At 36.3% G+C, this 24,675-nt stretch overlaps 1 protein-coding gene across 1 annotated transcript; it reads left to right on the plus strand.

The window, feature by feature from the left end:
• Positions 1-7,206: 7,206 nt before the first annotated feature.
• Positions 7,207-18,466, plus strand: LOC120348037 (uncharacterized). Its single transcript, XM_078117964.1, has 11 exons — positions 7,207-7,457; positions 8,292-8,350; positions 8,648-8,687; positions 8,991-9,518; positions 9,750-9,908; positions 12,076-12,177; positions 14,159-14,297; positions 14,983-15,067; positions 16,186-16,267; positions 16,702-16,910; positions 17,521-18,466. Exons 1-11 carry the CDS (start codon positions 7,397-7,399, stop codon positions 17,719-17,721), a joined length of 1,665 nt encoding a protein of 554 aa, XP_077974090.1. The 5' UTR covers positions 7,207-7,396; the 3' UTR covers positions 17,722-18,466.
• Positions 18,467-24,675: the final 6,209 nt, after the last annotated feature.

The following is a 24,675-nucleotide window of genomic DNA, read 5'->3' on the forward strand; positions in this document are numbered from 1 at the left end:
TTGTGATTTAAAGTTCAAGTTACTGCTTGACGGTCCTTGAGGGCACAACTTCAAGTAAGTTTATATTTACAATTTTATGTTTTTAAGCCATACATCAGTCTGTATTTGTATCCACGTCAGGTGTTAAAAGTACCGGCCGAAGAAAGTAAAGAGGAAAGTACCCTATCCGAAGACCATATGTGGGCAGAGACCGCGCTTCACAGTTGGAATTTTATCAAAACGCCATCAGAGTGCCCGTAACTCTACCAATGAGTCTCCTTCACTTCTGAGTGTCTGAGTGAGTGCCTGTAACATTTCTCAGAAATGAGTTTCTTTTACTTCTGAGTGGGTTCCCGTAACTTTGCTCAAAAATGAATCTCCCTCACTTTTGAGTGGGTGCCCGTAACTTTGCTCAGAGATGAGTCTCCTTTACTTCTGAGTGAGTGCTCGTAACTATGCTCAGAGATGAGTCTTCTTTACTTTTGAGTGAGTGCCCGTGACTTTACTCTGAGATGATGAGTCTCTTTCACTTTTGAGTGAGTGCCTGTAACTTTACTCTGAGATGAGTCTCCTTTACTTACATGTGAGTGCGCATAACGCACTATTTTAATACTATATTGTTTTTGCTTTCAGAAGCTCTTGGCAGTTCAGTGGTCGCCTGTAACATTTCCCAGGTATGTCTTCTTTACTCCTGATCCCCATAATTTCACGTAGTTGCTGCAGGTCTTGGAATTTCAGTAGTCGCTCATAACCATGCTCAGAGATGAGTCTCCCGTACTTCTGGATGATTGCACAAAATGTATCATCTTAATTCTTTCTCTGAAGTCTACTCTACTTCTGAGTGAATGCGCGTGGCGTTTCTCAGAGAGGAGTTTTCACTAATTCATAGTGAATCTACGTAATCTTGCTTGGAAGAAATTGTCTTGAACTAAAGTACCGACCCCATTTTCAAACTTTTAGTAAACTTGCCATGGAACTGACTGACTGACCTGCGTTCATTTTTCATTCTTGCCCTCAATTTCATTCTGTCGCAATTTTGCAAGATGCTACTGTGGTTGTAGACGAATCAGAAGACTCAGGTTCCGGATTTGTTGTTTATTATACGCCAACTTCACACTTAAACTTTTAACACAGCATAAGCAGAGGACACAACAAAACGCAACCGACCTCCAGCCCGACGGCCGGAAAAAGATAAAGTTTTTGCCTCACATGTAGTTAGTGGTCGGATTCCAGATCCGACAAAACAGCATTAAACAAGGGTCAACATAACTGTTTATGAACATAATATATATATATATATATATATACACAATATAAACACGGACACTTTAGTCCGCGACAATTCCTGAGCGCTCATACATTTTAACAGTTGTAACGGATTCTAATTGTCTGAAAACTTTTTGCCTGATTATGGGCAATGGTTTTGATTGTAGAGAATAAAGCACTAACTGATCCATACATTAGGCGCACGAACGATTTTTGTGTAAAAAAAGTATTTAAATCATACTTTATGACTGTAAAATACGGTTCTCTTTCCACTTCAATTTTATTTTCTACTTTTAGCAGAGGTCTTACGCTTTGCTTTCAGCAAACTTGTATTTGCAGAAAAAAAAGTGAGCTTCAAATACATTAGTTTCACAAAACAACAACAATAGAACTACATTCCCACCTGTCCGTATCAAAGCCAGGCAGAATAAATAGAACATATTCATTCTAAGTAACCTTGTCATCCTCATTAAGATTAATCATGTGGAACAATTTGTTGCTGTCATCTCGCGCTTCGTTGAAATTTTTGAGTTCAAAAACAAAATCGCCAACCTAAAACAAACTCGTATTAGAACTCAATGGCATACAAAAAAAAACGAATTTCTTACAGAAATTTTGAAATAATAAAAGTCTAAACATTTTAAAGCAATTGTTCCAGTGAGAAAAGCGATATATACATACGATAGCAACTAGAATAAATGTTCAAAATATAAAAACCATAGGTCTACGAATACACACTCTTACAAGCAATGTCAATTAGATAGAAAACCAATGAAAAAACGCAGAAACATAAGGTAAATCATGTCATCACAATTTTTTTTTTTAAATTCAACTGTAGAATAATATGTACCTTTTTGTTTTTTTGTACAAAGCCCGCCACATTTAAAATAACAAATTGCTAATTATACAGTTCGGGTTCGAGTTACGAATTATTTGAATTCCCATCGCAATCTGGCATTTCCAACCATCGTCCTGACCCTGACCAATTTTTTGAATTTGAGCGGGGTCTTTGTACAAAGGATCATTTTTTTTTATAAACACCCGCTCGATGGATTTATATGAGAAACCTGCCTTATCCCACATTTGACTCGACTATGATGGCATCACAGGTTATGCCCATCATTTCAGCTAGTTATATTGCGATAGAAGACGACACGATTTTACACTTTGAGGTAATTTTCGGGAACTGAATGTTATATAAAAATGATTGTCTATATTGGGCAATTAATTTTGTGGCCGTAAACAAGTCATTTTCTATTTACGAAGTTTATATTTTAAAAAATTTGGTAGATTAATTAAATAAAGGGTTGGACCACTGGCACAAGGTACTGAAACTACTATTTGACCGACTACAAGAATGACTTTTAGCGCAAAAACATAAATCGAAAGACCAAACAATGTTTCGCTTCAAGTGTGATAATTCCCAGTGTGACAGCCTAATAAAACAACAATACGTTCATCTAATCCATCATTGTCAACTAAACTAATTGGAAATGAGGATTTGGGAATGCCTGATGATTAGAAACCGAATCGAATATATTTCCGAATCGATCTCGGATACTCGGAAGATATGTAATAGCATGTGACTTTTTTATTTTTTTTATTTTTCAACGGGAACTCTAGACACATAAATTGCTGAAAATATAGAATAAATCACTCAGACAGTCTACTGAGCGTTCACAGACAATAAGAAATATGTTTCATCAATATTTCACTAAGAAGTCATAAGTCAGAATTGCATTTTAAAAATTGCAATAAAATTGCTTCAATAAAAAATTTCAATGATTCACTCCGACATTTGACGGACAAAAACAAGATGGCGGCGATTCCAAATTATCGTCAGAAGGGATTCGACTTATTTACCATTTGATTTGTAATGACCAGCCTTAATTTGTGACCCCATAACTGTGCATCGTTAGATAATTTGGTTTTGAAATTATAGTAATACATGCATAACTGGTGAGAAACAAACAATATTGCTTAGCCAACGTATCGATGTATAATTTTTAAGTTTGTTTGCATAGACAAGCGGGTTTGAAGCATTATTCCGCGGCACCCTAGGACAGTGTTTCCCAATTTTTGGTTCGCGACCCAAAACTGTGTTTCCTGAAAATGTTCTTCGGTTCCTTTTAGAAAATGTTCTACGGTTAGCTTTCTACAAGTTGACCATGTTTTATCATATTATAAAATAAAATTCGTCGGAATGTCGGCTAAAGTGGACAGCAATTGTTCATGTGTCGTCATTTCCCCTCTATAAGTGGTGAATAACCTTCTCCCTAACAAATTTTCTAACAGTAAAGCTCATGTGAAATATCGCAATGTGAAAGTAACACCACTGTGAAAGCTAGACTGACGATTCATCAATAACCTGAGTTGAGTCACCTGAATGAAATAACTCGGACGCAACTAACCACCGATGAGACTCAACACATTGATTGACTCGACGAGGTTTGGGGATTTCTGCCAAGACTGGAAAGCTTCTTCCCATCTGCCAACTAGTTCTGATGTCCAAAAGTAATCAAATATCCAAATCCAATCGTAACTGATTATATTCGATGCTTTGAATCCTGAATATAGGGGTAAGAATATGATTGGAATTTCAAGCAGAGATGAAATCCAGCGTGCTCTTTATTCCCGAATTACAATAATTTTACGAGTCTGTATCTGTATTATCACAGTTTTAGAGAACTGTAAAAAGTACTTTGAGAAAAATTGTCATCATAGCCAGGGCTCAAAATGTTATAATTCCTTGAAACGCGGTATTTTGTTGTATTATCATGTGTGTTTTCTCAGTTTTCCGGAAAAACTACAAAGTGCTTTGGTTAATATCATAATCGGTCCCGTGACTGATATATATATTCACTGGTAATTTGGTTTACATAATGTTATATAGACGGCAAACAAAATAGCAATGAAAAAGCCACGTCACAAAACACAACAAAAATCACTGATATTTCTGATGCAACCGTGAGTATTCGATGTAAATAATATTTTAACTTGTTGAACTTGTTTTCAACTTTTTTGACCTGTTTGATTTCAGGAAATGAACGTTTGAAACTTTTGCCGTTTTAACCTAGCATAACCCTGGCATCCAACCATTTCCCGTGAAATCAACCTAATATTACTACTCTCCAAATATTACCGCTCCACCGAAAGGCTTGAAAAATGTATTGTTAGCTACATACTAGTTGAACATGTTTTATTCAACAAAAAATGAACTACAAAGTGCTTTGATTAATATCATAATCGGTCCCGTGACTGATATATTCACTGGTAATTTGCTTTACATAATGTTATATAGACGACAAACAAAATAGCAATGAAAAAGCCACGTCACAAAACACAACAAAAGTCACTGATATTTCTGATGCAACTGTGAGTATTCGATGTAAATAATATTTTAACTTGTTGAACTTGTTTTCAACTTTTTTGACCTGTTTGATTTCAGGAAATGAACGTTTGAAACTTTTGCCGTTTTAAACTAGCATAACCCTGGCATCCAACCATTGCCCATGAATGCAACCTAATATTACTACTCTCCAAATATTACCGCTCCACCGAAAGGCTTGAAAAATGTATCGTTATCTTTCTACCAGTTGAACATGTTTTATTCAACAAAAAATGAAATTTGTTTGAAACGTGTGCCAAAACTAACAGCAATTGTGCATGTATCATCAAAGACAGTGATTTTTCTACATCTCTTCTATAAGTGGTGAATAAACCACCCTTTGAAATTCATGTTAAAAGTGAAGCTTATGTCAAATATGCAACGTGAAAACAGCAGCGCTGTGAAGTCACGAATGATGATTTATCGATGACTTAAATTAACTCGAGTTAACTGATTGAAATAGCTCGGAAACAACTAACCACCGAGGTTAGGCGATTTCCGCCAAGACTAGAAAGTGCATCTTCCAAGTGTCAATCCAACCTGGCTTCTTCCTATCGGGAAACTAATTTTGACGTCCGAAACGAATCAAATATCCAAATCAACTCGTAATTCATTACATTTGATATTTTAAACTCATCACTTTATCACCTGAAATTTCGCATTGCGATGTCATTCAATTTACAAAAACTCACTCATGGACAAAATAAATAAATCGCCAGAGCTCTGCTACCTGTTAGGGCAAATTCCGAATAATATATCGCGCAATATTTTATTGAGTAGTAAGACACCAGCTCAACTTTTATTTAACCCTGGGGCATAAAACTGCAATGACCGACAAATTATTAGGTACTAAAACAATTTTGATGCTGAAATCATAATTGCTAATTTTTCAAGTATGAAATGTTCTCTTAATTAAAAGTGTGATCACAATGAACAGCACTCTTTTGGAACAGGGATTATTTATTAACGCGAAGAGCCACATTATGAACAAGAACACACATTAACTTCAGATCTACCTTTAAACAGCTCAGCTAGAATGCTAGTTTATTGTAAATGTAATGAAACAGCATGAGTATGACAGAAATTTACAAACCATTTATTGTTACGCATGCTACTTAGCTTAGTGTGTCTTCTGGCATTCTTTGGAATGAACAATCTTTTTTCAATCTGGCCTGTATGTCGTTCTGGCTAATCGAAGCAGTTGTTTCACATGGGTGTCAGTCAGAACAGATCAAAGCTTTGATTTCGCGTGTTTTAGGTTAGAAGATTCGGAGACGTATGTTGACCCAAACATTACCAATATCCTAAGCTCAGTTCGTTTAACCTGGGGTATTTTCCATTGGTATACCTCACCATAACTAAATTTGCCTTTCCGTCCCTTCAAGTGCGTTCCAGTTTGTATTCCTCGTAAAAAACAATCATCTTAAACTCAGGTTGGGGCCTGAGACTAAATAAGTGGAGGAAATTTCAAACAATCTGGCTTAAAATGATACAAGTCGTCGACGACGTAATCTGTGACGTTTTATTTGCACTTCATTTACTTCAATCAGATGGTAAAATCCGCGTTTGCAGCCAAACATGTTTCCGATATGATTTACGACAGCTCTACAACAAAAAATTGAATATGACGTAATAATCGACGAATCTATACCTCTTCAAATAATCATGGCAAAAAGAGCCGCATGTAATCGGAGCAAGCGCCGCATGCGGCTCGCGAACCGCAGATTGGCCACTACTGTTCTAGAACTTTAGATAATATAAATTCGCATAAGTGTCTAACCTGTACAAGACATGGCCCAGAGAGAAAACTGTTATTCCGACTTCAAGTCCCGACTTCGAAGTTGAGGTCACTTGGTCAAGTGATCACCGACCCTAAAAAAATAAAGTCCAGCGTGTTTTTTTCATGGTTCACGGTAATTCAACGCATTTTTATTTGTGTTGTCTCAGTTTTTGGAGAAAGATAGAAAAAAAAAATTTGATTGAAATTTCAAGTGAAGGTAAAATCAGGCTTGATGTTTTATCTCCGATTCACAATATTTCCATGAGGGTGTATCAGTATCAACTCAGTTAAAATTGGCATCAAGGCCGTGGCTCAAAGTGTTACATGCCTTTAAATCGCGGTATTTACTTGCAATATCATTTGTGTTGTCTCAGTTTTCAGAGAAATCTGGAAAGTACTTCGATTAATTGCATAATCAGGTCCTTGACTGATAAATATTCATTGTTATATTTTCTTTGCCCAATGGTATATGGGCGGCGAACAAAATAACTGTGCAGAAAACATTCTCAGCAATCGGTCATGAGCAGGGAAAGGTCACGTGGATAACATAACATCAATCATTGATATTTTCTATACAACTGAGTGTGATCGATGTAAATAATATTTTCAACCTGCTCAACTTGTTGGACCTGTTTGATTTCAGGAAATGAACGTGTATAATCTCTGCCGTTTCAAACTAGCATAACCCTGGCAATTGCCAAATAATTCAATCAAGTATCACTCTTTTGGGCGTGGTAGTGACGTCGTCGTCATCATTTCATAAAGCTAGAAAGAGCAGCATATACCAAACTCACTTTTTTTGTGACGCAACACGTATCCTACAATTTAAAAGAAAGAAAACAACTTTACTTTCAGCTCTGGAGTAGTGAGTGAGCTTGCATAGGATATATTCCGACGCGGATTGACTGAAGCTTCATTCTAACCTATCCTGTTCGGGAATCGACTTTCATCGAAGCAAATTTGAAAAAAACTTTGGATTTAAAATGAAGATTCCGATTCAATACATTCTTCTTATGTTTATCGAGAAATTTCCCTTGATTGAAGGTCAGTATAACCGAGCACGCTTTCTTTGCTTGCCTGGGTTTTGATTTTTCGTGAAATTAGATGTTCGTTTTTCGCTCCTCGAATTACCAATTTGTATAAGGTGAAATATTTATTTATTCGGGCATAGAGGAGGCCAGTATGACGGTGTAATAATATTGCAATCCTCGATCTCTCTTTGAAAGTTGAATTAGTTACGGAGAAAATCTAACTAGACCTTTGTTGCACTCCAAAGGCGGAGGCGAGTATGCAATACAACGCGTTGGTTTTGAATCGTCGATGAGAGGATTACCTCATACGGAATGTTTTAGTTTTAAACCTAAATTTTTGGTATCGTAATATACACTCAAATCATTAGGTTCAGAAAAAATAAATTCGATTGTAGATTAGTGGGCGTGGTGGCCCATTGGTGAAGCTTTGGATTTGAATATTTTGGCATGGCGGGGTAGAATGTCGAGTTTAATTTCATATCCACCACCTCTCCCGGGGTGAACTGAATAAGTAATGCCGAATCATCAATATTGCTTCCCGTCTGAAATACATCAGCTAATAACGTATCATTGGCCGTTAACACATAGTCTTGTTCGGGTGGAAAGATGTATAAAACGTCAAAAAAAATAATTCAAATTTGACATCGAGGAAAATTGTGTGTTCAGATGACGTGCGCAGCAATATAAAATTAAATATGGAATGAGGGAATGCGCGCCATAAGTAAATAGATAGTGAATTAGTCTCGATATGATAAAAGGTCAGTAACATAACGTTTGTTTATCTGGTATAAACTTATTTTAAACGGATCAATTTGCTCGATTTCTAATTTCAATTTTTTCTTAACAGGTGAGAAATGCTGGATGCCTATGGTTTGTGACGGAAAACCTACTTGGAAAAACGTTACGGTGAGAGCTTTAGTAATAGTTTGATATTGTTGATATTATTTATAAAAATAAAACTGTTTTGTTTAAAATCTGAAAATGAAAATGATAAAATTTAACTTTCTAGCAGTTTCTTCCATCTATAAGTACTGAAGTTTTAAAATTAACTCCAATCGATACCTCATCCCAGATTTTGTGTTTTTACTTTTATCCATGGGAACACCTTTTCATCTGGAACACCTGCTCAGCTAAGGCGTTACTGCACGGATGTGCAGCATTCATGTCCATGTATTTTAAAATTACTCTCTTGTTGTATTTCAGGAAGGACAATGCACAATAGAAGAAAAAAAGGCTTTGGAAGGTTCGTGTCCACAATATAATTGCCTTCGAAATACGTTTGAAATTTTCTTATATTTGTCAAACGGTGTGGTAACCAACATGCCCTTAAACAATCGTTTTATTAGAAAAATATAAATCATTTTATATTTTTATTGCGCTATTTTCAACAATCACAGCATTATAACGTGTTTAGCAATATTCATCTCATATTCCCATTTTAACCACAGAGAAAGAGGGGTACATATATTCTTACAGATAATTTATTGAATACAAACTGTAAAACTGAGGACCCAATTTAAATTCTGTTTTCGTTTATGTTTCGCAGCTTTAACGAAACAGTTAGACGGAATGGAAAGTAAGATTTATCAATTGAAGAAGACGATGGAAGAATCTGAAACAAACTCAGTGCCGCCCTCTGTTGTAGGTGTCAAGGAAACGACTACGCCCTCTGTTGTGGGTGTCAAAGAAACGACCACGCCCTCTGTTGTGGGTGTCCAGGAAACGACTACGCCCTCTGTTGTAGATGTCAAAAAAACGACCACGCCCTCTGTTGTAGGTGTCAAGGAAACGACTACGCCCTCTGTTGTGGGTGTCAAAGAAACTACCACGCCCTCTGTTGTGGGTGTCAAAGAAACTACCACGCCCTCTGCTGTAGGTGTCAAGGAAACGACTACGCCCTCTGTTGTAGATGTCAAAAAAACGACCACGCCGTCTGTTGTGGGTGTCAAAGAAACTACCACGCCCTCTGTTGTGGGTGTCAAAGAAACTACCACGCCCTCTGCTGTAGGTGTCAAAGAAACGACCACGCCCTCTGTTGTAGGTGTCAAGGAAACGACTACGCCCTCTGTTGTGGGTGTCAAAGAAACGACCACGCCCTCTGTTGTGGTTGTCAAAGAAACGACCACGCCCTCTGTTGTGGGTGTCCAGGAAACGACCACGCCCTCTGTTGTAGGTGTCAAAGAAACGACCACGTCCTCTGTTGTGGATGTCAAAGAAACCACCACGCCCTCTGTTGTGGGTGTCAAAGAAACGACCACGCCCTCTGTTGTGGGTGTCAAAGAAACGACTACGCCCTCTGTTGTAGGTTTCGAGGAAACGACTACGTCTTCTGGTGTAGGTGGCAAGAAAACGACTACGCCCTCTGCTGTAGGTGTCAAAGAAACGACCACGCCCTCTGTTGTGGGTGTCAAAGAAACGACTACGCCCTCTGTCATGGGTGTCAAGGAAACGACCACTACCCAGGGTATGACTTTTGGTATCTCATGCACTAGAATAGATATTACAATATTCTTTTTCAGTCATAGTAACTGATGATATGGCCGTTATGCAAATACCCACAAACTACAACAGTCGAACAGAGTACAGGTTGGTGTGGCCTTCTCTTTTTCGTTTCGTACTTGGAAAAGATTTATATCTTAATTAGTAATTCCTCAGCACCTGAGGTCCAGAACAGGAAAAATTGTGATACTAGTAGTAGATTCTTATGTACTAGTAATTGTCTTGTCTAACGTCTTGTTTTGAGTGGGATGCAAATACGCATCACGAAAAGTGTTTTTTCAAAATGACTTTCTTACTCTCCGCAAGACGCTTTACATGACAGAGCAAAATTGCCTCAAGATGGCGTTCATAGTCTGGGCGTTGCCTGGCTTTACGCTTTTTGGCGTTGTCGTTTCGACGCGAGACTCGAGAAATCTTGGTCTGGTTTGTTATATATATAGTATACTACCGCATGTATTTCTAGTGAGCGTAGCATAACAACTCTGGCATGTGTCATTCCTGACTCTCATATGACTACATCATACAAAAAATATGTTAAAAACATCCGTATATGTTTGCTTGGAGATTAGGAATACCATATGCAAAGCTGTTTAGGACACGCCCACTAGAAGTACATGTGATATTAAACTATACAAGACCCAGAAATATCCGTTACTCACGTTGTGCTTTGTTCATTACCGGTAGGTAGATTTGTTTTTTGCGAATATAGGATATGATTTACCTATTATTTCCTGGGAAGTGATAGATGGCTTAATCCTAGGGCAAATCTTGGTCTCTCGTTCGCTTACCGGTCCATGTCCGTGTAGGATTAGTTTGCCAGGTATTTGTAACCGACGTTAACCCCCCTGCGGCGGATAGGAGTCCAACTATCCTCTCGGTGCTAAAATGGTAAAACCATTCTAGAATATACAGACGTTCGTCCAAAACGTGCATACGATTACCCGAATCGAGCAAGTAATGTCGTGTATCGTGCCATACCCTCTCTCTCTGTCGTTTTCTTGCTTTTCGATTATTTCGTAAACGAGAAAAAGTCTAATTTAAACTCCTATTGATTTTGAGCTTTACAAAATTATCAAACAATGAGAATTACTTTGTATACGACCCAGCTTGCTCAATTCCCGCTGATTGTCTGCTCATTTTGAACGACCGTCCATATACTTTAGGTGCTCTATGACGTCACCGTGGCGTCAGAAGTTCAGAAATGATCAAAAATAACATTTGCTCCAATTTAGTCAAGAATTTCGAGGCTAAATTGATAAGCCCCTGAGGCACCGATTAGGTAAGATAAGATCTAGGATTTTAACCTGACATGGGCGACCTAAGGCCCGCCGGTCGAATCCGGCCTGATGGGTAATTTAATCTGGCCCGCCTAATGCTGCCACAACTAAAATAAAACCAAATTCAAGGATATTGTTGAGATTGCTATTTAATTTAGTTTTGGCACGAGACTTATTGTTTTCCATTTTTGCTTTTGTACCACTGTAAATGTTGTTCCCAAAAAATAACTCTTTACATCCCACATTTATGGCCTGTCAGACTGGGTGGGCAAAATTTTTGGCCCCTGCTCCAAAACCTTGCACACCCCGCTCTTGATTTTTGTTCGTAGTTATGAAGCTGAAAATGTAATTTGCGGAAAAATCTAGTCTGCATCCTATAATCAATATTATGTTACAGTACGTACCGACTCAGAACCTGAAACTATTTCTATTTTTGACCTGGACTGGTAATGAGACCACTGGTGGGGTTTGCTATGATTGAACCGTCTCATTGACTTTCTGCTCCATGTGATATTATCAAAAATCTTTTCTTCATGCTGAGCTAAGAACCGTGACACTAATTACTAGAAATTTGCAGGCAAAGTCGAATTCATTCACGCCCTCCTAAGTATGATGTTTTGCAAACTTGCTTTTTGAGTTTTTAATGATGATTTTGACTTTCACCATTGAAAGTCTGATATTCCAACATTTGATTATATCTGGACTTTGACGCTGAGTCGAAGATAAAAATTGTTTCAACCCGATGTTGATTGTGAATTTCATCCAACTTTACAGGCCTGTTCAGAACAAAATAATATTCAGTTTAGCCAACATTACAAGGCTCTGACTCTAAAGAATTTAATTTGTGTTTTTTAGTCGATCTCACATGTGATTTTGAGACCTCAACCAACCCTACATGCGGCTACACGAGAGTTATTGGAACATTTCAGAGAGAATACAGAGATAATGAAGTTACAGGTATGTTTTCTATATAAAAAGCTTACAGATGAGTCACCGTTACGTCTGAGTGATTGTCCATGATTTTGCTTACAAATGTGTCAATTTTACTTCTGAATGAGTGCCTGTAACTTTGCTTACAAATGAGTCACTTTGCTTCTAAGTCAGTACCTGTGACTTTGCTTATAAATGTGTCTCTCTTACTTCTGGGTGAGTGCCCGTAACTTTGCTTACAAATGAGTCAGCTTCACCTCTGGATGAGTGCCTGTTACTTTGCTTAAGAATGAGTCTCTTTTTTTTCAGTGAGTTTCCGTGACTTTGCCTACAAATGGGTCAATTTTACTTCTGAGTGAGTGCCTGTAACTTTGATTACAAATGAGCTTCCTTCACTTCTGAGTGAGTTCCTGCAACTCTGCTTACAAATGAGTCTCTTTTATTCCTGATTGAGTACCTGTAACTTTGCTCGCAAATGAGTCAGCTTTACTTCTGAGTTAGTGCTTGTAACTTTGCTTACAAATGAGTTACCTTCACTTCTGAGTGAGTTCCTGCAACTCTGCTTACAAATGAGTCTCTTTCATTCCAGTGTGAGTACCTGTAACTTTGCTCACAAATGAGTCAGCTTTACTTCTGAGTGAGTGCCCGTAACTTTGCTCCCAAATGAGTCATCTTTACTTCTGAGTGAGTGCCTATAACTTTGCTTACAAATGAGCCACCTTCGTTTCAAAGTGAGTACCTGTAACTTTGCTAACAATTGTGCCTCTTTTCTTTCTGGGTGAGTGCTCGTAACTTTGCTTACAAATGAGTCAGCTTTACTTCTGGATGAGTCCCTGTAACTTTGCTTACGAATGAGTCTCCTTAATTTTTTCAGTGAGTGTCCGTGACTTTGCCTACAAATGAGTCAATTTTACTTCTGAGTGAGTGCCGTAACTTTGTTCACAAATGAGCCACCTTAACTTATGAGAGAGTGCCTGTAACTTTACATACAACTGAGTCACCTTTACTTCTGAGTGAGTGCCTGTATTTTTGCTTACAAATGAGCCACCTTAACTTATGAGAGAGTGCCTGTAACTTTACATACAAAGGAGCCACCTTAACTTATGAGAGAGTGCCTGTAACTTTACATACAACTGAGTCACCTTTACTTCTGAGTGAGTGCATGTAACTCTGCTTACATATGAGTCACCTTTCTTTCTGTGGAAGTGCATGTAACTCTGCTTACAAATGAGTAACCTTTGGTGAAAGTTGTTAAGTTTTTTAACATGGGTTTCTCTTACTTCTGAGTGAGTGCTTGTTACATCTGACTAGGAATAGAAAATTTAGAATACATATTATACTAAATACCTAATATACAATTACTATATTAAAATACTTCAATTAATCTGTAATACCAAATCTTATTCTATTTTTATTCCCAAGGTGGGGTAGGTCCGACAAGGAGACCTAATCCCATGTCGAACCACAGCCGCTCGTCCAGTTACCAGTCCATGTTGGGATTAGAAATGCAGTCACTTGTATCAGATGCATGGACTTGATGGTTGAGGGAGTCGTAACCGATCTGGGATAACGTGAACCTTCCCACGGGGGGAGGGGGAGGTCTGTTTAAATTCTAAATTCCCATTCCCTTATGAAACAGCCGCCGCAATTATGCACTCGTTGAAGTGTCGCCTTTCAGCGTATAATGATTTTCCTGTCGCGTAAAATATTCAATCCATCAAAACTACGAGATTCCAAAATGTCCTTATATATTAATTCAATTGTGTCCAACGTTATTCGCGGTCAGTACTACTCTAAAATACTACGGCGATTGGTGAATTACTGATATAAAATTTCGTAGAGTACGATTTTGATTCATACAATGAAAAAACATATGAAGTATATCAGTAAATCAAAAATACATATTCATTGCCTCCAAACTTGACTCTCTCACAAAAATTGGTACTAGTTGTGTCTCTGTTTCTTCCACCAGATATCCTCTCAATTTTTGTATTTTAATTCATCCTAGGTTATGTTCTTGCTGGTAATGGTACAATCAGATCCTTACCCAAGGCTTTGGCAGGCAATGAGGAACTATGCATGAGTGTTGACATAAAAGGGACATCTGATGGAGAACTGGTGGCCAAGGCTCACAATGGAACTGTAACGTCAGTAGCTTGAACTGCATTTATTTTTTACTCGACTATTTGCCGCTTTCACACCAAAGCAGGCGGTGTATAGGCAGTCAGTGAACGGTAAAGCAATAATATTTTCAAAAACTAACGAGGAGATTTGAAAATCATTGTTTTAGATCAGGGTTGTGCCAACCTGTCGCCAGCGGGCAAAATGCGGCCCACAATAAAAATTTGACGGCCCGCGGAGAGGTATGCAGTACGTGAAACAATTTTTTTTTTTAGTTTAATCTGATACGTGCGAGTAATTCCAATCCTTTTGGTTTGCAAAACATGTCATGTTTTCACGCAAAGCCTCTGTTAAATAATAGTGCGGCACGCGGTTTTACCCAGTTATTTGTATCTAATCCTCTTGTATTAAACGTTGCAAACCCCAGTTTAAAATTACTCCAACAAACAAAAAAATTTGTTCTGAGGATCATCCATGAACGAAATCACGGTAATGTGAAGAGCTGCTATAACTATAGCGGTGCATTTAGAATTAGTAAATACTTATTGACGGGAAACTTGAGGCAGTTGAAGTTGATGCGTTCGTGAAAAGAGCTAAATATTAGATTCCATATAAATGAGGTTCCTGGAAAATGCATAATATAACTAATTTTGATTTATTTTGTAAGTCTTTGTGAAGGCAGCAATGATATGTTTCGTAATTTTTTTTTAGGAAAGCAATATGGCCGTTTTCTGCCTCGACTACCTGGATGACCGAGAAGTTCATTTTAAAAAAAGTGAACTCTGCAGATACCGAGGTTTGCAACACATTTGTTAGCGAAAATCTTTTTAAATCAGAATTGCCTTGAATATGAATCTCATCCCACATTATGCAAGTTTTGCGTTCCAGACATATCTGTACCAATAAGGAGGTAACCAATTTTGTTCGCCTGATTTACACAAAGTTGCGTGAAAGAGCTAACCCTATGGACAGGGGGCATATTTATTTGGTTAACACAGAAAGCCACCAAACTCGTATTAGGACTAAAATAAAAAAAATACCGGAATAAAAATATTGCCTAATTCTAACCTGGTACAAATACTACGGGAATCCCAACTCACATGGGCGTTTGGTTGAGATTGGTAGAATGTAGTCTTGTTTGATCAGCTTGCAGATGGTTGTAATCAGTCTTTGCATAATTATCCGTTTCATCAACTTTCCCCTTCGCATGCATAAACCTCATATGTAGATTTTTTGACTCTGTGAGATTCCACTCGCAATTCTGATTCAGTCAAGGACTGACTCCAAATCAACAACAATTCCTGAATCTATTTACCTCACCCTAAGTCGGGGATTTCAAAAATAGGGTCTGCGGACCCCTGGTGGTCCGTGATGATTGCGCAGGGGGTTCGCAACGATATCAAATGAGTCTAATCGATTTTTTTATGATTGATTTTAATTAAAAAGCCATTGAGTGTTGATGACGAATACTCATAGCTTCCAGAAAACACTTTTTTTTTTTTTTTATTGCCCTTTGCAACGACCCACATACATGTTTGAGACGGTAGTTGGCTAGGTACAGAAATTGATAGGACATATGATGGGGGTCCGTCAAAATTAAGATTCACAAACAGGGGTCCACGGCTCAAAAAATTTGGGAAACACTGCAGTCTGAGTTAAACCAAGAAACCAAAATTTTGTGACAAAAACCTAAATTCATGCAAGCATGTTGAGAATTTTAAGTAAACCTAATGTTTTCGCAATCTGTTCAAAAATTGTTTTCGATTATCAAAATTAGTAATCTGGAATACCGGTTGCTGACTTTGTTGTTAGAAAGTTCGATTTCGACTTTTCAATGAAAGCACTCTCGGCTTCCACTCTAGACACTACCTTGCAGCACTGCTCAAACTTCAATCTCTTTTTTATTTCATTTAGGTCCGACTTGAGCTTGAGGCATCCGGGAATGTAGAGTTAGACAACATAACAATTTTGAACTCTTCCGAATGTTATGGTCTAAGTAAGTGCATCAAGAATTTTTTAGTCAATGGCAAAGTTGTTGGAGATTTGAATGTTCTTTCCGATCTTCTCGGGTCAAATCTCATTTCAGTCAGGTTGATAAATTGAGGTAAATAGTGCTGCTACATCCGTGGCTGCTTTCACAAAGCTTTACTTGAGATATATATTAGGTTCAATATCTCAAAGTCCCATCTGTCTGTATTATCCGGCGCCTAATTTACTGCTATGAATCTTAAGCTTCAATAGCTCAGTGGTAATTTGCCAAGAGAAACGTTCACTTTATTTCTGAGGGCCCACAATCATATTATTGTAAAAAACTACAAAAAACAATTATCCTGAATAAAATCAAAAAACTTATTATTTAAAACGTAGAAATAAATATTATCGTTAATGATAATTTCATAACTATCTGACTTCAAATTGTCATTTTTTTAGAATGTGGTGTTGTCTATAATTCCAGTTGTTTTCAAGCGATCGTTTATGACGTGAAGAACGTCTCATCAAGCGACGCTGAATCTCTTTGCAAAAACAAACTAGCTAACATTTATGACGTCACACACTACAACTTGCTTCGAGATTATTTACGACCAATAATTCCTGATGGACTTGCAGGAGTGTTTGTTCGTACGGGAATGACTTACAAGGTACTTCGAATCTGAATCATGTTGCTTATGTGGCCATACATGAGCTCATTATAAAATGAAGCCATTTTCACCGTATTACCATGTGCTATTAATATATTTTATCCTAATGCTGAATCCACATAGCTTTAACATAAAAGGAAAGTTCAAATCGATTCATTTGTACCACTGACTACTCCAGGCTGACATCAAATTTGGCATCCCTAACGGATTTGAAAAATTCGTTTGCCAGCTTTTTTAGTTTTTATCAAAAAGTTCAACCACAAACTTCGGCTCCATGTGATGTTAGCAAGGTATTTGAAAATTTGACTGAAACACCAGTGGAACGCTTTAACATCACAGCTCTGATACTAAATCATAGAAGACTTATCCAAACTAATTTTATGCGTCTTTTCCATTTAATTCTCATCTACCAACGGTAATCACTGAAGTGTGACTGAGCAAAATAATCATGTGATAGTCTCACGCTTCATTAGGTTTCTTACTGGAGATCAAATAAGTTTGATTTGCTCTGTCAGATCATATGACAAGGATTACCGGTTCAATCATACTCAGCTATAATCTCAAACTGCCATTTGTTATATTTCTCAAAATATATATTTTATTTCAACAGAACGGTCAGCTGTATTCCACAATGGGCCAAGCTATGTTTCTGCCAACTGAGGTTTGGTATCCTGATCATCCGTCTTCCCATGCAACGTACACAATTGTTGTTGTTCTTGTCAAACGAAACCAGGAAGACAAATATCAAGGGATTTTTAATAATTCTCCTTCCCAACATTATAACGGAGCCATCTGTGAAAATGAGTTATAATTCTGTCTATTGAATGATTGAATATTGAATGAACAAAACTGTAAAATTACTTGAATTTAAGAGTAATTGTTATTAACGCTAGTAATTAAACTTCAACTTACTATTTTCACAGTTGAACAAGCATATGCTCTTGTAATCCCGCATTTTAATTCCTAATATTCGTTAGCCACACATGCAGCTTAATTCACACCCCAAGTTACTATTTCCACGGCCCACAGTTGAACAAGCATATGAAGTAAATAGATTCTGCATGCGGTATATAACCCACATATGGGATACAGTTGAGGTGTAGGGTAACAACTTATAACTTGTATAAGACGGTTAATTTACTGACACTTTTACTTGATGAATGCATATAGAACGTCATGATGATAGAGTTTGTGTAAAATCCTGAGGTGTTTCAAATCCTCACTCTGAACATGGCTCTGTACAGAACTCACTCATACCTGGAAAACTAAGAATCGTTTGTTTTGGCTCCGCTCGAACTGTGATACATAGGTCACAATCGGCCTATTGAAAGGTTGTATGTTTGCATGGTATTTGGTGACCATGTTCTCTTATTCACTCTACACAATCAATTTGACTGAATTCAAACCTGAGGCCTATATGTTGAACCGATGTGATTTAATGCTCACTCATTAAAATTGTTTGTCGGCCGTTTTTGGGTAGGAATTTCAATAAAAATGCATTAATTGTTAAATTTCTACCTAGCAAACTATTTTTTATTTTTTAGATGTGTCGAGGAATTATTAAATTTAATATTATAACCTAATTTGTTCTGAGTGAATGTAAATAATCTTCAAATATTAACGATTTGGTTTATTCAAATATATATTTTATGTTCAAGAATTCTCATTAAATTACAAAAATGTTTGATACTTTCAAGATAATAAATAGCGTCGTAAATAAGTCTGTGAAATAGGAAAATTTCACATTCGACTCTGAAAAAAAAAAACGATTTTAATTGTGAAACCTCTGATAAAAGCAAACTTTCTTTATTCGACTATCACTAACGCTCAGTAGAATTAATGCTTCTTGAATCTATAAGGAAGTTTCGACTTATTTTGAAACCATTGAAAATCTACTATTCTGACAAAATCAGACTCCTGTTCTTGTGGGAACTTGTTCCCACTCAACAGTCCTGTAATTTGTAAAGTTTGTCATTTTGCGATGAATCGTTTAATGCAAATTAGATTCATTTAGAGAACTCGGAATCAAAATTATCATAAAACAAAAGACAGAATAGTTTTGATATAAATATAATAGAACGGAATGGATTTATATTAATATTCCTTATTATTTTGCAGAATTTATTTTGTTTTCGCTATTTTAACTTTTTTACCGAAAACTACCTTTTTAGGACGCCTTTTTTCTATTAAAAGCGCTTTAAGTTAAGGCTGTGTAGTTTTTGTTAACTATTGCCATATGACTTTTTTATTTTTCAAAAATTTTATTATTCTTTGAGACAATTTTACGTAACTTTAAGCCCACACATAAAACTTATTCACGACACCAAACCGATCCACCCCAGTTGCCCACTAACGGCTTGTTGGAATACTCTATTTAATTGCTTAATTTAAAAAAAAAATAGTGATCGGATACAAAGGTCAAATGAAAAAAACAATTTTTGTTTTTCGTATAAATTTAAACTTGTGTGAAAAAATAGATAATTTCCTCTGATACTTCAAAATTACGGCCTTTCAGTTTGTAAACATGAGGTTACTTTGAATGCCTGTTGGCCTAGAACAAATCCATTAGTGGACGGAAGGGCGAAATTGACAGTCTTGACCTTGGAAAAATACAAAAGTGAACATAAATTTGGTAGTATTCGCAAGAACCCCGATGGCATCTTGCATTAATTTTTAGATTTTTCGCGACCACGAGAAGTCGCTAGACATTCACTTTATTCTATTGCTAAACAGATTCAGACTAGTTTTTTTTTAAAGGACTGACTGAAGCAGCGTAAGCAAATTCAAATATCTCCATGAATCCGTACTCGACCGCGTTGAAAAAAGGCTTTGAAGAGAGAATAGGTATACCTTCAGATTAGAAAATACCGCGACCATGCTGTCTATAGATGAAATTTGAAATGAATAGGAACATAGAAGAATGACTAAGAGTGAAGGCTAAGAGAATAATACTAGATGGGATCCCTGAAAAGGGTGTTCATAACGGGGATGACGAACCACTTACCCGCGGGTCACAAAGTGACACACCTCGTTTTATTCGTGACTCACCAAGGCACGAATGAAATAAAATAAAATGCTAACATATCAGTGATAAAATTGATAAAACCGGCTTCAAATAAATCTAGCAATAACTAGACTAGACTATTATAATGTACCGTCAGTTGGGCTGTCATGGCTGCGATCGCTCATATTCAAATTTTTCAAAACCTCTAATCTTGGACGCATGTCTGCACCGCTGTTTACCGTAATTCAGCTATTGGCTCTGACATCGTTTATGACATATCAATGCAATTGATCTGTTCATTTCTCGCAACGTCTTGTCTCTTTCGGAAGAGCATCTGCGGACTGTTTTAGGGGTCATACGAGAACTAGATGCTACTTTTCATTTTATTAGTTTGCTACCTACAATGCCGTTGAGAAAACAAAATCTGAAATATCAATGGAGCAGTGTAAAAGTGCACTAATGTGGTTGAGAGCTACTCGAAAAATATAACAGTATCTGAGTGGAATTCCCTCCAAACTATTTGGAACCGTAAAATAATTTTCCGCATCATCCTAAACGTTTTTGGTAATTAATATGCGTGTTTTCGTGCTCTAATTTCATAAAATCGAGTGCCATTAAAAGTCCCCAATAGAAGTGATGCATAATCCCAAACCTACACCAACACCAACAGAATCTTAGATAAGATTTGTTTCAGACGTTTCTTAAGATACAAACATTGATTAAATATCAGTGACACTCTCTTCTGATCCGCGATAAAAATGTAATTTTTGACCCATTCATCGAAAAAGGTTCGCCATTCCTGGTTTATAACATCGCTGTAAGACCATTCAATGCAGTTGATGTCACACACAAAACGCGTCAAGATGTGCTCACATTAGAACGATATCTAGAAGAACAGAAAATACCGCAGATGAAATTTTTTCTCCATCAACGAGAATTTAATAAAGTTGATATTGCATGGGTTGCAGAACACATAAAAGAAAATAATGTTGAACAAGAGTTAAAAGTATGTAAATTTGAAAACAGATGTACAGTCGTACAGAGATGAAGATTGCATTGCAAATGGCTGTATGTTTACTAAAGTTGCAAACAAAGAACTAGAATAAACTCCAATCCTTGGCTATATATCAGTGGCTGGTTTTACATAACTTATAAAATATTTGGACAAAAGAAAACACGTAGGCAATGTGGAGAGTCTGGACATATCAAAGTAAATTTTCCTCAATTGAGAACTGAAACAAACGTAGTGCAAAGCTATGTTTCTGCCAACTCAGGTTTGGTATCCTGATTATCTATCTTCCCATGCAACGCCCACAATTGTTGTTGTTCTTGTCAAACGAAACCATGAAGACAAATATCAAGGGATTTTTATTAATTATCCTTCCCAATATTATAACGGAGCCATCTGTGAAAATGAGTTATAATTCTGTCTATTAAATGATTAAATATTGTATGAACAAAGGCTAAGAGAATAATACTAGATGGGATCCATAAAAAGAGTGTCCATAACATCGCTGTAAGACCATTCAATGCAGTTGATGTCACACGCAAAACACGTCAAGATGTGCTCACATTAGAACGATATCTAGAAGAACAGAAAATACCGCAGATGAAATTTTTTCTTCATCAACGAGAATTTATTAAAGTTGATATTGCATGGGTTGCAGAACGCATAAAAGAAAATAATGTTGAACAAGATTTAAAAGTATGTGAATTTGAAAACAGATGTACAGTCGTACAGAGATGAAGATGGCATTGCAAATGGCTGTATGTTTACTAAAGTTGCAAAAAAATAACTAGAAGAAACTCCAACCCTTAGCTATATATCAGTGGCTGGTTATTCATAACTTATAAAATATTTGGACAAAAGAAAAGACGTAGGCAATGTGGAGAGGCTGGGCATATCAAAATAAACTGTCCTCAATTAAGAACTGAAACAAACGTGGTGCCGGTACTTAATAGCAATGGTATAAAATCAAATGAAACTGACACAGCTTCACCAATCGAGAAAAAAGCTCGAACGAAGTATATAGAAAATGAGGAGATAGCTGAAACAACAGGATTTTCAAAGCGTACTCTACTTTATTTTATACCTGATATTTTACTCATCAAATCTGATGACTGTGACAATGTAGAATAAATGGAATTACAGACAGCTACATTAAAAAGGGATAATGACAATGTGGAATCACAACCAGCCAGAAAACTAAGATTGAATCATACTGTGTTAAATTGTCACAAATGTGAAGCTCCTCTATTCTTATTAAAGAAACTGACAAAAGTACTATTTGTCCTAACTGCAACTCTGATTACCTTATCTTGAAACAATGCTGTGGTAATCAGGAATTATTTATTGTAAACAAAAACACTGTGAAACAAGCAGGATCTGTAAAGTGTCAGGGCTGTAATTATGATTTGACTTCTTTATCATGTTGTAAAGTTGTGAGTGAAGCGCTCACAGAGCAGATCAGAAAATGCAATACATGTGGGATAGAATACCTGATTTGGGATTGGTCCTCTATAAATATCATCCCAACAAGTGGGAACTATATAAAGTGTGCAAACCAAGAAATTACCCTTGTTACTGTAAACTGCTCTTGTGGCATAATATCAAATAGCTCTGAAGAATTTAAGTGCAAATGTGGTCAGGCATTTCAAAAACCAGTAGATGCGGGTTTCTCTATCCTGTCATAAAGAAAATGGCTGATACAAAATTAAAAATATGCTCTTTAAATGTGGCTGGGTTGAGAAACTATGATAAAAGAAGGCAAATATTTTCGTGGATAAAACGAAACCATTTTAACGTAGTCCTGTTGCAGGAAACACACTGTAGTGCAGTGGAAGAACAACAATGGTTAAGAGAATGGGAGGAACTGGTATTTTCAACAACTATGAAACAAACTCAAGGGGTGTCTGTATATTGTTCAGTAAATATGTTTCTTATTCAATACAAGAAGAAATCAAAGATAGGGAGAGAAGATACATTATAGCTAAGATTTTATTGCAAATAAAACAATTAATCTTGTCACGGTTTATGGACCAAATGAAGACTGTCCTGAATTTTACAATCAATTATTGGAAACGCTCGAACCCTTGTATTCTGATAATTATATAGTTGGAGGAGACTTCAATCTCGTACTTAATAACCAATTGGATAAAAAAGAAGGAAGACCTGCTAATTCTAATATCAATGCGAAAAATACTCTACTTTATGTCATGAGTGAGCTGAATTTAGTTGATGCCTTCAGAAAGTGTTAGAACCGACCATTCAGCGTACACCCTACAGATTGATTTAAACCCACTACCAAGAGGGCGAGGTTATTGAAAGTTTAATTGGTTATTACAGCAAGATCAACAATATGTTAAACAAATGAAGCAACCATAGTCAATGCTATTTATTCTCACTCACATGAATATGTAGATCCAAATATATTTTGGGATACCTCAAAAGCAATAATAAGAGGAAAAAACCATTGCTTATTCAAGTTTAAAAAAAAGAATTGAAAAAAGAGAATTAAATGATATAGAAGAACTTTTGAAACAATTACATAAATCCTACACCCAAACACCAACTTAAAATACATTTGAACCTATCAACGATGCTCAAGAAAAATATAATGACATCTAACTGAAAATCAACCATGGCCATTTGATAAGAAGTCGGTTAGAATGGGCTGAAGGAGGTGAGAAAAGCTCCACATTAAAGGAATATTGTACAAAACCTTTCTCTCAAAATTGACAATGTTAGCAGATGATGCAACGGTGATATTAGATAGTCAAGGAAGTTCAAATGCCATATTCGAAACACTTTCAAAATTTGAAAAAATATCTGGCTGTGAAACGAATATGTTAAAGACTCAGCTGATGTCTATTGGTAGTGTACGTAATTCTATAACTCTTCTATTTTGTAATTATACACTTACTTCAAGTCAAAGAATAAAAGTCTTGGAAACTGTCCTTACTTGTAATAATTAACTGTTGTTTGAGAAAAATTTCCCACAGATATTTGATAAATCCAAAACATTCTAAAAATTTGGAAGATGAGAAACCTAACTTTGCTTTGGGAAATTTGTGTAGGTAAATGTTTTGTCCTTCCGCAACTTTTGTATTTTTGTAGTGTATTGCCAGTAGACTTGCCACATACATTTTTGAAATCTGTCCATCGTGTAATTCATAAATTTTATATGGGGTTCCAATTGGGAGAGAATAAAAAGAAAGACAATGGTGGGAGTAATACAACAGGGCGGAATGAACATGATAGATGTTCATAATTTTGGTATAGCTCAAAAAATTAATTGGCTTATAGTTTTAATAACCGATTATAGAAATCCCCCATGGAAGAAGATAGAATTAAACTATTTAGTTTAGATTTTAGATGATACATTGATAACCTTGCTAAAAGGGGATTTGAACTGGAACTCCTATTTTATGAATAGTATTCCATTTTGTACATTGGAAAATGTTTTAAAAAACTGGTAATATTGTAAAAAAACTTTGTTTGCTTATAAAATATTGAATTATCATTAATTAATTAATTATCAAAAATTGTTTATAGAAGAAAGCCATTTTCATATCATCGTGGTATAATAAAGGTGTTGAATTGTTCAAACATTTAGTTAATGACAATGACATTGAATACAATGCATCTGAGTATACTGAATACTATAAACTTATAGGTTGTATCCCAGATGAATGGTTAGAAAATATTTGTATTGTAACTTTTCATAATTTGGATATAGACATTTTTTTAAGTGATATAGT

This window comes from Styela clava, chromosome 11 (assembly GCF_964204865.1).
Source record: "Styela clava chromosome 11, kaStyClav1.hap1.2, whole genome shotgun sequence".
NCBI lineage: Eukaryota > Metazoa > Chordata > Ascidiacea > Stolidobranchia > Styelidae > Styela > Styela clava.